The sequence below is a fragment of the Glycine soja genome, chromosome 11, assembly GCF_004193775.1.
Source record: "Glycine soja cultivar W05 chromosome 11, ASM419377v2, whole genome shotgun sequence".
NCBI lineage: Eukaryota > Viridiplantae > Streptophyta > Magnoliopsida > Fabales > Fabaceae > Glycine > Glycine soja.
In genome coordinates, this window is record NC_041012.1 from 33,292,014 (window position 1) to 33,309,192 (window position 17,179).

General features: G+C 26.3%; 1 protein-coding gene across 1 annotated transcript; it reads left to right on the top strand.

Moving 5' to 3' along the window:
• The first annotated feature begins 3,449 nt into the window (after positions 1–3,449).
• Positions 3,450–8,371, top strand: LOC114374415 (cold-responsive protein kinase 1-like). Its single transcript, XM_028332056.1, has 8 exons — positions 3,450–3,886; positions 4,695–5,086; positions 5,709–5,819; positions 6,177–6,304; positions 6,709–6,922; positions 7,016–7,244; positions 7,404–7,557; positions 7,653–8,371. Exons 1-8 carry the CDS (start codon positions 3,507–3,509, stop codon positions 7,956–7,958), a joined length of 1,914 nt encoding a protein of 637 aa, XP_028187857.1. The 5' UTR covers positions 3,450–3,506; the 3' UTR covers positions 7,959–8,371.
• Positions 8,372–17,179: the final 8,808 nt, after the last annotated feature.

The following is a 17,179-nucleotide window of genomic DNA, read 5'->3' on the forward strand; positions in this document are numbered from 1 at the left end:
TTTCAAAATTCAACTTACCTAAATTTTCTCATGTAAGAAAAACATAAGTTTATCTGTTTGCTCAAGCCTCCACTTTTTTCAGTCCATAAGTTATTTAATGAGCACCTAAACCTTTGAACCTTTTTGTTAGATTTTTTTTATTTTTATGGATCAACTATTTTCTTGAAGACGTTTACCCGAAGAAACCTAGGTTATGATTGACAATGACGTGCAGCTCAATAGTAAGACTCTAAAGTAGAATATAATAGAGACCATCCACGAGATATACAACGCTACTTCTGTCAATAACATGGTTTAGGCTGTTCAGCCAATTTAATATTCCAGATATTGGCATGGTAATTTAATTTATGCATATCCTAAACTCTATTGCATTTAAAAAGATTATAATACAGCATTGACTTTGTATCCTATTCACTGCCAACATATTTCGCGAGGGTGGCTTGTGATTTTTAAACGAAATGAAATCTCGTCATTATTTTATCTAAATTACTATTTGATTAACGAATTTCATGTTGCATTTATTGTTACTGTTGTTTGCTTCTCATGGCATGGTTTGCCAAAGTACTCGAGAGATTAATATCCCAGCTGGATGGAGACATTTGTACGTTAATATCATGTATTCATGCTAGTCGTAATGCTAATTAAAAAATCATTGTCATCTAGTACTCTTAAATCTAGTTGATATCATAAATAGATCACCTCACAAAGCAAAATACTTTTTTTTTTTTTTCCATTAGTATATGCACGTCTTGCTGATGGCCGGGGGATGGCTTTCACATTATCAATTATGAATTCTCTTTGCCTTTAAAAGAAGACAAAACAAAAGACTTTTTAAAACACCTAAAGAGATGACGTTATTAAATTAGTTTATAATAAGTCAAACCTTAAAAAGGTTAAGCCGCCTATTTTTATTGATACTTTGTTGGAGATGGAACTAATTAAATTAATCACTATATCATGATTGTCCACTATATGATCTATCAAGTATTAAAGATCATTTTCACTAATATAATTTTGTTTAATAAAAATTAAACAGTTAATCCTTGAGGTGCCTATAGAAATTATGAGTTCTAAGAAAAAAATTACATTCAAACATTAATTTATTACAAGTTGTCAAATTTTTATTTTTAATTTCTTGAAAGCTACAAATTTTTTTATCAGAGTTTTATAATTAATTATTTCTAACATTACACTTTTATTATATTAAATAATAAATTTATTATATATGTAGTACATTTTTACAAAAATTATTTTAAGATATAAAAATAATATCAAATACTTTCAATAATATATATATATATATATATATATATATATATATATATATATATATATATTGTTTACGTGATACTTTTATGGAATATGAATTTCTTTTGTATGCAGTCCTTGCAAAAAAAAAATATCCAAAAATAAATCAACATTAATATAATATTTTTCAGTTTATCCTTATCTAAAGTTTTCAATTTTTAGAATTAAAAAATACAATAATTGTGCTTTAATATGTCGAAAATTATTCAGATTGACTTTCAATAGATGCAAATTAATCTAATGTGTATGCAAAATAATCAATATGAAAAGAAATTTTAGTGAACTGTATAATCTTATAATCAACATTTTCACTAAAATATCCTTTTTATATATCAATCATAGAATTCTTTAACTTGCAAAAAAATATGAGTCATAGAATCATTTATTAAATTTAAAATTTATATTGATTTCAATAGCCTTTTGTTTAGGGAGAAGAGAAAAAGAGTTCAAAATAGATGCAACATAGTTTTCTTAATTCTTTTATTTATTTATTTTTCATATCATGTATTAAATTTATATTATTTTCTATTATTTAGTCTATCTTTCTCCTCTAATACATCCATGCATCATTTTTCTATTTAAATAATACTATTGATTAAAATGTATTTATTCAATATATCATTTAAACAAAAAGAGAGATAAAAATATGGACATATTTTATGTATATATATCCGTATGGGACGAGTGCTGAATCTTTTTATAATTTATACACATCATATCATAGGAAAGTCATTCATCTATTCAAGTATACGCCACATTTTCTAAGCACCCTTATAGCCTACAGGTGTTGACTACGCTTAATTTCTGGACTCATTGCTCATTATTTGGTCGACCGTCCACTCGATATCATCGTATGTTTGTTTCCTAAAATACTGTCTTATATAAAAAAATACTTTATTAAGAACAATCAAAATAATTTAAATAATTAATCTTAATTAATATTATCATAAATTTAATTAAATTTTATTTCAAAATCATTCATAGAATTAATCGGGTTCTTTTTACTTCACGTAAAATTAATCGGTTTAAGTGGTGATCTGATGTAATGACATTATGTATAATGTAAGAAATATATTTTTTCAACAAAGGAATGTGATTTTTCTTGTTTTTTGACACAATAAATGCATCCATTGTCACGGGAAATAAATAAGATATCATTTATAAATTTTACAATCGATTAAGATATAAATAAAAATGAGCAATGAATACATTTGACAGTCATTAATATATATTTCTTATAAGTAAAACAAAAAACAATATTACCATTTATTTCCGAGGGTATGTTCCTACAAAAGTTACCTGCAGAAAATTTCTTAGGAAATTATCGACGGGAGTTACCTGCTCAATTTTTCGTCCAAAATTGTTGACAAAATTACCTACGGAAAATTCCATCTGAAATTAGCGGTGGAAAGAAAAATCAGTCAGAAAATGTTACTATGCCTGTTTTACCTATGAATTTTTATTCGTTGGAAATCCATAGGAAAAACTCCATTACCGACATATTTTAACCTCCAGAAAATAATATTTTTCTTGTAGTATTAGAAACCCCATCTCTTGTTGTTCTGTAAAATAACAAAAGACATTGTCTACCATTCTCCACATGTAAATCTTCAGATATCTTTCTTCTGTATTATTAATACAAGCAAGGGTTATTATATTTGTACACTTATATTCCCTTTCATTTTACATTCAGTTCAGTTTTTTTATTTATTTTATCTTTCTGTATTTTTCATCACATTATTAATCATTTATTAATGTATTTTTCTTTTACTTTTGAGTAGATGATCAATTTAATCCTTAAAAATATTATAATTCACTACACTTTAATCCTTGAATTCGACGAAATTAAAGAAATAAAACTCTCTGAAACTATAATTCGTTTCTCTAAATTCAATCATTTATTACCATTTAGTTTCTAAAAGTATATGTTAATACATCATTAAGTCTATATGTCATATGTAATTTTAGATTAAAGTGAGTAATAATTTACAATTGCAGATATTTTTTTAAAAGTTTCATTAATTCTAAGGAGTAAAGTTAGAGTAAATCTTGAGGAACTAAATTGATAATTTATTCTTTCTTGGTCTCTTCCTTGGACTCATACCCTCAGGCCAACCTCTAGCTTTTTCCTATATATAAGTCAAATCCCAGTTCCTGATATACACTTTTCTGTGAGACCAAACACAAAGCTAAAAAAAATGCTGCAACTTAAGCTTCTTGCCCTAACTTTGATATGGTGGAGCTGTATTAACTTGGATTATGCAGCTGCAGCCACACGTGACACACGTCTAATTAATTCTGGGTGTAGCCCATTCAATGCTTCCAACACGCGTAGCTTCTTTGCAAATGTCAATGATTCGATCTCAGAGCTGAGAGGAGAAATCAGCAACCAAAGCCTGCACTTTGGCACATTCAAGAAATCCAGGGGAGATGTCAATACATATACTATGTTTCAATGCAGAAACTATCTCTCCAAAAATGACTGTCTTGCTTGCTTCAATAATGCCTCCATCCAAATCCGGGATATATGCAAAATTGCCAACGGCGCCAGAGTCATCTACAATGACTGCTTCCTAAGGTATGTATATATAAGCACAAGATATATATTTGGATTGCTTAATTTGCACTAACGTTTTTTGTAACTAGATATTTATAACAAAAGAAAGTAAGAAAATAAAATGAATTAATTAAGATGTTTTGATAAATTAAAATTGACTTTTTATTTATTTATGAGTTTTAGTTATTGATGATTAATTTACTTTGAAAATTTTGACTAATCACTTTTAATAAGGTGTTTTATTTTAATTATATTTATTTTCATGAATCCGATATTTTAGTTAAAGAGACAAAGTCTAATTACATCCGGACCAACAATATTGTTGGTAAATAGATAATCTTTTTTTTAAATACTAAAAGTGTTTATGATTTTTCTTCTTCTAAATACTAAGGCTTTACCAAGTTGGTCCAATGCTAAGTGAGATTTAAAGCAAACCTTTTAAAAAATTATTACCTTAAATAAAAATTATATGTTAGGTCTTTTTTGTTGACACATAAGATTTTTTTTTATAAAAAATAATAACAATTTTTGTTGTTGTTAGACTTAAAACTTGAGCTTTAATTGTTTTATTATTGGGTTAATGTGAGACTTTTGCCTATTTAGTGAGAATGTCAGAAATTAATTTTGATTATATAACCATGTATAAATGGTAAAAATTATTTGACTATTTATTATAATTACACAATCAGTGTTGTTGAGTAATTGAGTTTAATATATTAAGATATACCCCATAGCTTGTGCTTAATATATAACAAATAATTGCATTTTGAGCATTAATTTGAGCATCATGGTCGATATTTATTTGATTTTGATGTTGGGTGTTCTCAAGGTATGAGAGCGAGAGGTTCTACCAACAGACCAATGAACTTGGCGGTGGGGTAACATGTGGGAACATCAGTTCAAATGCCACTAATTTAAAAGTAGTTGGACAACAAGTGCTAAATGATCTCCAACTAGCAACACCCAAAACTAAAGGTTTTTATGCAGCTACTAAGACAAAGGTGGATGGTGATAGAGCAATTTATGCCATTGCACAGTGTGTTGAATCTGCCACACAGACTAAATGTCTGGATTGCATGCAAGTCGGATTCAATAACTTACAAAGTTGCCTTCCCAACACAGATGGTACAGCATATGATGCTGGCTGTTTCATGAGATACTCCATGACACCCTTGTTTGCTGATAATCAAACCATTGACATCAGACCCTATTTAAAAGAAGGTAGGATTATTGCAATAATCCCCTTTAATTTAGTTTTTGTATATTTAAACAAATTAAAATTGGATTGATTATAGTTTTTAAAACATTTCTATTATAATTATAAAAATATGGTTTTAATACTTTTTGACTCTTGGTAAATATTGCATTTTTTATTTTATTCCTTTAAAAATCGTTAATTTTAACCCTCATAAATATATTTTTTAAAATGATCACTAATATCTTTTTGTGATGACTTAGTGATAGTATACATCTAGGGATCTGATAAAAAAAGAAAAAAAAATACATCTTAGAAATATATTAGGTCAATTATCACTCTTGTATAATATGGTTATATGCATATCATGTCATTGATAAATATAAATAATGATTTATTTTTTATAATATTTAAAAATTTAATTCTATCATATGTAGGAACTAATCAATATATTAAATTTAAAAATATAAATATTTTTATTTTGAAAGATTTTACACCATTTTATTGATTTTATCATTTTTAGTATGGATTTTAAAACATAAGAAATAAAATAAAAATAAATGGCCAAATGATTAAAAAACATGTCTTTAATTTTTGTGCGCAAGCTCCTCGTTTGGAACTGATGCCAATTTCTTTACTGTATTGTAGGAGGTTCAAGCAAGAAGTGGGCTATAATAGGTGGAGTTGTTGGAGGTGTTGTTCTCCTCCTATTGTTGTTTGCCCTACAATGGTCTAGAAAAACAAAGAAAGTTCACAGGGGTAAGTAAATGTGGGAAGTCTTCCATTAATGCTTGTTATTAATTAGTTCATGATTAATGCTTTCCCAATCGAAATTATATAATAATGATAAGTAATACGAAAAAGATTTGTCCAAAGCAATTTGTTCTTCAACATCTGCTATTTGCATCTAATAATTAACTCTGCAATCATAACTTCTTCATTTTATTTCCTAATTTCCTTCATGATTGGTTTTGATTATTTTGTAGATATAATATTTTTTTTAAGAAATATTTTTTTTATTAAAAATAATTTCAATTGTAAATTATGCATAAGCTAATCTTAAATAAATCCTTCATTTACTTGTTACAAAATTAAAAGTCGAGTGTTCCTTAGCAGGTGACATATTGGGAGCAACTGAGTTGAAAGGTCCAGTTAACTACAAGTTTAAAGATTTGAAAGTTGCAACAAAAAATTTCAGTGCTGAAAATAAACTTGGAGAAGGAGGTTTTGGCGCTGTATATAAGGTAAATTAATGTTATATTTTTCAATATCATAACGGTAGGCATGTTGGAAGACAGGTTTTTTAAGCTGTCAATTATCCTATTTTATTTGAGAATTTTTTTATATTTATAAATAATTACAAAAATATTATCTTATTTTACTTTATTTCCTAAGTACATTAAAAATAACAATTTTATTTTCCCAATTATTTTTACTAATTTTTAAGGATGTGAAATGAATTGAAGTTTAAATAAATTAAGATTTTGTAATTATTTTTAAAACAAAATATTAAAAGAAAAACATTTTTTAAAGAAAAAAACAGACCCTAAAATTTCGAAGACCAAAGAATAAATACTTAGAGCTATAGTTATATAAACAGAGAAGAACAAAATTCTTCCATTTATAAAGCATGCATGCTATCAAACAGGGTACTTTGAAGAATGGAAAAATTGTTGCCATCAAGAAACTAGTGTTGGGGAAATCAAGCAAGATGGAGGATGATTTTGAAAGTGAAGTGAAACTTATAAGTAATGTTCATCATCGGAATCTCGTTAGACTTCTTGGTTGTTGTACCAAAGGCCAAGAGAGAATCCTGGTTTACGAATACATGGCAAATAGTAGTCTTGACAAATTCTTGTTTGGTAACTTATCCTAACCTTTAATAGAAATATATTTAATATATTTATCATTTTACCTCTCTTTTCAACAATCTAAGTTTCTAAAATTAACAACAGGTGACAAAGGTGTCCTCAATTGGAAACAACGGTATGATATAATTTTAGGCACAGCAAGAGGACTAGCATATCTACATGAGGAATTTCATGTGTCCATTATACATAGAGATATAAAGACTGCTAATATCCTCTTAGATGATGATCTTCAGCCCAAAATTGCTGATTTTGGGTTGGCTAGGCTTCTTCCACGGGATCGTTCCCATCTTAGTACAAAATTTGCAGGAACATTGTAAGTAAAAAACAATGTCATTCACATTAATTTCTTGACCTTTATTGAGCAACAAGTTGTAGCAAAAGAGATAAATTAATTACTAAAATTAATGGAACATGGTAATATAATAATTGTTGTTTTATTAACTATGGACTATACATAATATGCACTTGTCAGGGGATACACAGCACCTGAGTATGCAATGCAAGGTCAATTATCAGAGAAGGCTGATACCTACAGCTATGGAATTGTAGTCCTAGAAATCATAAGTGGTCAAAAGAGTACTGATGTGAAGATTGATGAGGAGGGTCGTGAGTACCTTCTTCAACGAGTAAGTTGCTATATATAACTAAGAATTGTTAGTTTTTCATGATAATATTTTACTATATGAGTATATGAAACATTTGATTTGGACGTACGTAACAGGCATGGAAACTGTATGAGAGAGGCATGCAGTTATCACTTGTCGACAAGGAAATAGACCCTAATGAATATGATGCAGAAGAAATGAAAAAAATCATAGAAATTGCATTATTATGCACTCAAGCAACAGCTGCAACGAGGCCAACAATGTCTGAATTAATAGTGCTGCTCAAAAGCAAGAGCTTAGTGGAGCACCTGCGACCAACTATGCCTGTGTTTGTTGAAACGAATATGATGAATCGGGAAGGCATGTCTGCTGGTGGTTCATCTAATGCTACTGCCTCCATTTCTGTTTTATCAGCTCGATGATTATGGGATAGCAAAGGGTCTTGAATTCTTCATCACTTCATCCAATAAGTGAACAGAATAAAGTTTTCAATATGCACTTGCACAGAACAATAAGAGTAAAATGAATTATGTTTTTCTCGCTAATTAAAATTAATTTATATATAAGTTAATTGACTTATATATAAATTAATTTTGATTTTTGAAAAAACTTAATACATTTTATTTTTTATAAGCATTTATTGGAAAATTGATTCAAATAGGACTTATATATAGATTGCTTTTCACTTCAGTTGTTTATCAATGATACCGTCCATGTGTGATGCTATAAATATTCTCTAGTTTCCTTGGTTCATTCTGTAAAAAAAAAAAAAACAAGTTTCCTCGGTTTAATATCTCCCAAGTGTTTTAGTTTAATTTGATTCCTCTATATATTAGTTGATTTTGTATTATTCTCAACGAATAAGATTTCTTATTTACTTCTTTTATTTAGTTTAAAAGAGTTAAATCCATTGTGTATGGTTGAAAAGTGTATAGGTTTAGATTATTATTAGACTACTAACAAATTATTGATCCGATTAATATCATACTTGATTTTCTTAATAAGTAAAATTTTAAATTTAAATTTTGTGGATGAAATAATATGATTAAAAAAAATCTCACTAAAAATAATTAGTCAATAATAATCGATAAAGATTAATCATATATTAATAAAATTGATAAATACTCTACTTCATATCACCGTGAAAGAAACTACATGTCATGGTGAAAGAAAATACTAGTAAACTTGAAAGTTTCAACTTAATTATTACATTTCTATTCTAGAAGACTTTATATAGAACTCCTGTCTAAAACTCTAAAGTAATTGTGTTTGTCATCAGGGACAGACCTAGAAGAAGTTAATGAGAGGGGAGCTGGAATTTTTTTCTTGTTTTATAATATATATTCATCTGGTTTTTAGCAAATAATTGTTTATTAGATAATCACTTTAATACAAATATTTATTAGTTTTGGTTAAGTTTCACTAATCCCCATTAATAGCATATAAACAGTCCACATAAAAGAATAAAAATCCAATATAGGATGCAAGCCATTGCTCATTCAATAAAAAAAATATATTAAATGTTGGCAGTGCATAAACCAGATCAACCACTCCTGTCTCCCTCTAAAGTTGTCCCTGCTTGCACATGTCTCCCCCCTTGGCATGTGATATATTTTGTAATACCACATAATATATTACACTAAGATGAGTGTTACGTGTCCATATTTTTATTCACCCTTATTATATAATGTTTTTTAATTTTTATGATATTCTAAAATTATCATATTTTAAGATTTAAAATTAAAAAATTATTTATTCTCACTGAAAATAATCTGATCCTAAAACTCGTTTACTATGCACAAGGATTACTCATCTCTAATTAAGTTACTTTTCTTGTATATATTTTCATATACTGGTTTATCTTTTCCAAAAGAATTACTAGCAATGCCTTTTTAACAAGAAATTGCTACATAGTAAAGAACTTAATTTAATCATCACATGGTCATGGTTCAAACCAATTTTTAAGGATATACTTTTAATTTAAGAAAATGAATATTAATAACACTCAAATATTATATGTATATATAATATATTGAGATTAGTTGAGACCATAGTAATTCTATACTATGTAATAATTTTTATTTTTTAACACATTTTTTATATTATTGATTATGTGCGGTTTCACTCTTTATTATTAATTTAAGGAATTTTACTCATAATTTTATTGTTATCATAAAATTTTAATTAATAAGAAAGAGAGTGTAATGAATAGTATGTTATTAATCCTTGTTTTTACAAAACTGATCATCAATTTCTTTTCAAATAAAGTAAAATAAAAACTCAAAAATAACACAACATGTTTTAATATATTTTTAAAATAGTTTTTATTGAAAAAACTAAGTTACCAGTGATTGTTTTTCTTTAAAAATGGTAATTATTTTATTTTTATAATATTTTAAGTAATTTGAAAAATAAAAAAATATTTAATATTTATATAGATCAAATAATAAAATGGCATTCCTCTAAAAATGATATGTTGAATGGTCGTCCATCTCAACCGTGCTCGATCCGGGACATCGTTGGGATTTGTTCCTTTTTATATCACAACCATTTAGAATTATATATATATATATATATATATATATGAAGAACATTAACGTATTACAGAGGGGATGAAATGAAATGGTAGCAGTGGTAACATGTTAGTAAGGCATTGAAGCAATTTGTAAGCACTTTCCACTAATTATATGTCCATAACATGCATTAGGTGACTATTACAAAAAGTAGTTTTAACATCGACTTATTAACATCGGTTTTAGATAAAATCGATGTTAAGTTAAACGCGGTGACATATTTATAAATAAAATATCCTTCTTAACATCGGTTTTCCAAAAAATCGATGTTAACTAATGATGTTAACATCGATTTTTGGAAAACCGACACGTTAACATCAATTTTCCAAAAAATCGATGTTAATACATACACGTTAACATCGGTTTTTCAAATACCGATGTTAACTAATGATGTTAACATCGATTTTTGGAAAATCGATGTTAACATCGGTTTTTAAAAAAAACCGATGTTAATATAAACTTTTTTTAATTATTTATATATTTTTTAAAAAATCATATATATTGCATTATTAATTAAATTTTAATTAAAAAAATATAATAATTAATAAACAATAATAAATTCAAAAGGTAAACATTTAAAAATTAAATTAAATTTTTAAAATGAATTTCGTAATTTTAATTTTATTATTTGATGACTATCATTTAAATATAACACACATTTATATAAATTATTTGATATTAGTTAATTTGAAAATAAATAAAAAACTATTTTTAATAATATCGTTTAACTTTTATAGAATTTTTATAGAATGTTGATAAAAACAATTATATCGTTAAAAAATTAAAATTTATTATGAATATATTTTTATTTAATTATTATAAAAATAAAAAAATAGTTTTTTTCTTCTTAAAAAGGTAAATGGAGAATATTGTTTAAAAATTCTATGAAATCTTACTATATTTATATTATCGTATTATCTTTAAATTTAAAGTAAATTAAAATATTTGTATATATTAATTTGATTTATTGAAAATATATATTACAGTGATTTAATTTAAATAATTATAGTTATCTCATATATTTGTAGGATTTAAAAAAAATGATATTTTTATCATTTTTAAACAAATTTTTCAGAAAATAAAAATATTTTCATGAGACACGAAAATTATGTTTTAAATTTTTAAATTTAGAATTAATTATAATCCACATGTAATTTATTTTTATTTCATTTATCAATTTTTTTTATTAATTTTAACCTCATTTGTTAATTTATTTTTATTACGTTGTTCAAATGTTAGTCCAAATATGTAGTCTTTTTTTAGTATAGTCGAAATATGCTAGTATGTCGCTCCAAACACTAGTAATCAAAATACTCAGTTTTCCTAATTTCTTTCTAGTATTAATTTTTTTTTTCTAATTTTCCTTAGGTGTGAAATGTTCTGGAAATTATTATTCTATGGTAGGTTTTTTTTTTAATATATATCTCGTTGTCGTGTGTGGTTAGTAGTAGGTTTTTTTTTTTTTTTTCCAGTCTTCTAGACTTTCATTTGAAAGAGTTTTTTTCTTTTTTTTTGTTTTCGTTTTTTTTATAATTTGTTTTGGTTTCCGTGGAACCGCACATATTAGTATTTTAGTTTAGTTTATTCTCCAGTAAAAGTTGTCTATTGGATAATTTATTCATTATTAGATTAGATGACAGAGTAATAAAATTTGTTATTTATTTACTATTTATTGGATACTTCAAGGGTACTATGTAATAATTTTTCACTATGTTTGGAGGCCTAGGAGAGAAACTAGCAAAAGTAAGCTAGTAGCAACAATTGTTACGGAGGAATAAAAAACATGAATATTTTAATAAGCTTGATATTTATTGCCTAAATTAATTACATTATAAAAATATTGTTTATTTTTTAAAATGAGAAATGTCATGTGAAATGGGAGAAGGCCCATTTAATAGCTGGGTCCAGAGCCCCAAACTTTTAGTTTGAAAGAGGGAATTGGAAACGGTGGTAGAAGCACAGTGAGGTTTAGGGTTTCTCCTTCCATTCTTTAGTGTTTACAGAGAGAGAGAGAGAGTAAGAGAGAGCAATGAGAGAGAAAAGTCTTTTATTGATCATAAATAAAAACTTGCAAACAAAGCAGTGATATGTATAAACGTGTAAGCTACATTAATTCTCTTAAGAAATGATAACTGGGGTTGCTGATTAAAGTTAATAGTACCTAAATATTTAGGTACATTTTGGCTTATTTGGTGTTAGTGATCCATTGCCACTCTCTCAAGTATTATTTTTAATTTTTAATTATATATAAAATGATTATAACTTACTTTTAATAAATTTCTCTTTCATAAGAACAATTCTCATTTTAAAAATGTATAAACTCTAACTTTACGTCATACAATCATATATAAATATTTAAGATTAATTAAAAGTTACATGACTACTTATAATTACAGTACATTTATCAATTAAAACAAGAGTATTGAGGGAAAATGAAAAAATTGTTGTAAAATGTATGAATGAAACTGATAGTAAATTAAATTGTGGAAATATTAATTGGGAAAAAAAATGAAATTTACGGGATTGAAAAAAATTTAAGCATGTACCTTGAAGGAAATTTTGAGAGAGTAGTGGGATAGTGGTTATGGGATTTTTACTTGTGAAGAGGTATTTATATCTCATGGAAATAATTTTTCTGCAAAAATATTGATAGAATGTGAACTTATATCTTTTCCAAGAATAGAATATATTTAGTATTTATTTTTTTATGACATCATAACAAACGTGAGATAATTTTGTTTGGTCTTATATTTTTTAGAATAATTAAATAATTCGTGAAACAAACATGTATTTTGAAAAGGATTTTTCCATCATGCCTCTTGAATTTCACTCCAAAAATTTTAATTTTCTTAATAAAAAAAGGTCAATTATGTTTTTTGTTTTTCACCTGGATGTTCTTACGTGCGTTAAAAAAAAAAACATTTGACCAAAAGGTTGATTAGTCCATCACCACAAGTATAATTCTCATTTACTACTTTTGGGACTCTAATGACGTGTCTTAATATTATATTATAGTAACATTTTTAATTGAAAATGGAAATAGATTAGTTTTGATAACCTGAGTCCAAGATGCCAATGATGACGTCTGACGAGGGAGCAGAGTTGTAGACCGTGTTTGGGTGGTGGATTTTGACAGGGGTACTTTGGTCCTTAAGGAAATCCCAAGACCGGATTGTGTGGAGGAGCTTCAAATCTAATCAGAATTATTCAAACTCTTATTACTAGGCCCTGAACTTGATGGATTTTAGTATATATAATGTAATGTCATAATGAAATAGAAAACATAAAATTCCTCCATGAATAACGAAAACGAAAATTGAACTTGATGTAATACTTTCTTTAGAGGTTTATCTTAATTAATGTAATACTTCCTTTAGTCCTTTATTTTAGAGGTTTATTTTAACTAGTGTAATATTTTAATGTTCCTCATATTCAACACTAGTGCTTTGAAAGGACTTGATGATACTTTACAACCTAAATCCATAGGTGGATTGTTGTTAAGGTACGTGATTTAAATAAAACTTCTACTTATATATATTTTATGTGTGTGTACACTAATTATAGTTAATGTTTAATTAATATCCAAATTTCATTATGTATTTAGTGTAATAGATAAAAAAGAATCACTGAATGTGGCTACTATGTGATGCACTGGATGTCCACGATAATCTTAGGATCTTTCAGGAATAATTGGGAGACGGTAATTGTTTATTTCAAACAAAGTTGGTTTTCTTATAATTGTTATTACATTATTAATTTATTTTTTTATTTGATCAAGCAATATTTTAATGAAGTTAGACCATTGGAAGTAGAGAGATTCAAGGCGCTTCGCATCCAGTGGGTACAGTATTATCTAAAAGTTAAAAATCAAGCATAGGATGTTAGGCAACTATGTAACTTTAGGTTACTTAATTAGTTTACATACTTTGCATTACATTTTTTACAATTGTTGTTTCATTTTAACATTGAATAACCTTTGTTAATAGTTAGTTTTTTGCTAAAACCTATTTGAAAGCAGAATGCAAATAATATATGTTGTGTGCTATGTGGTTTGATTTTAAATTTACAGGTTAAATTTTGATTTTTTTTGTAAAAACAGAGATATTATTTTTAAAAAAAAAATTCTAAAAATAACATCAGTTTTCTGTTAACATCGATTTTTTTTAAAAACCGATGTTAACTGTCAACATTAACACATTCGTTAACATCGATTTTTTTTTACAGAAAATCAATGTTAACTTTCAACATTAATATACATTTTTTGGGTGTAATTCATATTAGCAACATCGGTTATTTATATAACCGATGTTGATAATTTTACGTTAACATCGGTTTTTTAGAAACCAATATTAACGATAATACTATCAACATCGGTACTTTCAACATCAATTCAAAAATCGATATAGAAAACATATTTTCTAATAGTGGGTATTCAATCGATGTAATTAATCAACATATTTGCATGTAAACAGAATATCATACAGCATTGACTTTGCATGATATGATATTCACTACACCAAGACTTTTCGTTTGGGTTGTTTGTAAGTTTTTTTTATTTTTTAAATATCATGATTGTCTCAATTATACGTGGTACTATTGATTAACATATTTTCATGTTATTCTAAATTTGTACACATGGTATGAACGACACGCAGTAAGGATAAATTAATCATAAACTTGCTTAAAACACATACGTTTAATGTATTGATAAAATATACTATCACATGATTTTGAACTTAATGCATTTCAATTTATATTGGAAATTAAATATTTTAAATTCTAAATATTAAAATTAAATTTTTAAAATTTATATGCATAAAGTAATTATTATTATTATTATTATTGTTAATAATAATAATAATAATAATAATAATAATAATAATAATAAATATATCATAAATAATAATACAATTTAAAAATATTATTTTTATCTCTAATCAAATTTAATTTAAAATTAAATAATTTAGTTGATAATAATTAATCCAATAATAATATGTATAAAGTACGGTTTTTATCTACAAGTACCATGCATGACATGTTTTTTTTCCCTGCAAAATATTTTCATATTTTATTATCTTTTCAATTATTTTAAGAAAAAAAACTAACGAACTCAAAAAAAAAAAAAATTGCAATCGTAATTGTTGTCATTTAATTATCTCAAAACATAAACCATGTGAAAACATATACAATAATTGAGTTATATCGTCACAATATTTATCAATTTAGTACATTGATTAAGAGGGTCATAAGCTTTATAAACCTATATGTTGTAGATTTACCATATATACTCTATTAGTTATTTAATCAACCCCTGGACCTTTTGCTTAGAATTTTTTTTATGGATCAACAATTTTCTTCATGACGTTTAAACCCCCCCCCCCCCCCCCCCCCCCTCAAAAAAAAAAAAAAACTAGGTTATGACATTGACGTGCCCCTCATTAATATAGTAATATTCTAAAGTAGAATTGAGATCATTCACGAGGCAATTTCTACTTCTGTCCATAACGTGCGTGGCTTAGGCTGTTCGCCAACCTAATTAATCAAGATATGTTTGCATTGTAGTTTAATCTGTAAATAACCTAAATTCTTTAATGTAAACATACAACATTGACTTCATATCATATTGACTTCCAACAATTCCGCTTGCGTGGCTTAAGTTTTTATAAAACAAAATATCATAATTTATCTAAATTATTTTTGAGCAACATTTATCTAAATTTTATTTAACACATTTCATGTTATTCTAAAGTTGTGCACATCGTATAACCGGTGCCGCCGGCTCGCAGAAAGGAAAAAGTATATACTTGCTTATATCGCATAAGTAATAGCCTCCAAATTTGACATACATATACAAAGTCCTCAATTTATGAATTTGGGTGACACAGCATATAAATAATTTAATTAATTATCTAAACAAAATTAAAAACAGTTAGATGAAAAAGATTTCTAAAATAATCTATTTTATTTTCCTTTGATCAAAGGTAAGATTAAAATACCGATCATATTACATTTATTGTTACTGCATGCGCCGTAATTTGTTTCTCATGGCTAGCTAGCCAAAGTACTCGAGCATTCTCTGGATGGAAACATCCATGCATTTTGTTTCTTGTTCTCCAGCTAATGCTGAAATCATACTTCAGGTACTAAGATGATTATTACAATATTAAAGAGATTTAATTCAATTAATTGAATAAAATATGTGAGTGTTATAAATTTTTTAGTGTCATCTTTTATTTTTATAAATAAAAAATTATTACAATATAAAATGCTACGCCACCCGGCCGGTACAATTAAAAACTAGCTAGTTGATACCATAAACAGATCAGCTCAAAAAGCAAATGACTTTTTCAAAATGTCTGACGTTATTGAATACTTTTTTATTCTTAAATTAATTTCAGTATTTTTGTTCAATTTAGTATTATAAATTAAAATTTACACTCTTTAGTCTATCAAATTCGGAAAATAAATTTTTTGAGTCCCTCCCGCAGTAAAAGTGATCGTCACAAATTATGTATCTAAACAGTCAAAAATAGTTAGAATGAAAAGATTAAAATAAATATTTTAAAAATTTTGAAGAACTAAATAATATAAATTTTAATTTGATCGATTAAAAATGATATATTTTAAATTTGAGGGACTAAAAATATATTTTAGTCTAAATAATATTATTGATTAAAATGTTTGTTTAACATGTCATTTATAAAAGAAAGTGACATAATTAAAAATGATGTAAACGTATATTTTACGTATAAATACAAGTATGAGAAGCCTTCAGGTTTTAGACATAATAGGATAATCATTCCCATAATGAAGTAAGTAAACGATAATGGCGGCTCTTACACTGTATTATTTTTCTATAAAATAATAATATTATTGATAAAAATGTTTATTTAACATATCATTTAAAAGAAAGTGACATAAAAATTGTGTACAAATATTGTATGTATAAATGCAAGTATGAAGCTAAGCGTGCAGCTTTTAGATATCATAGAATAATCCCCATGAAGAAGTAGTACGTAAATGATAATGGTGGCTCTAACACTGTGTATTATTTTTTTTTTATAAATAAA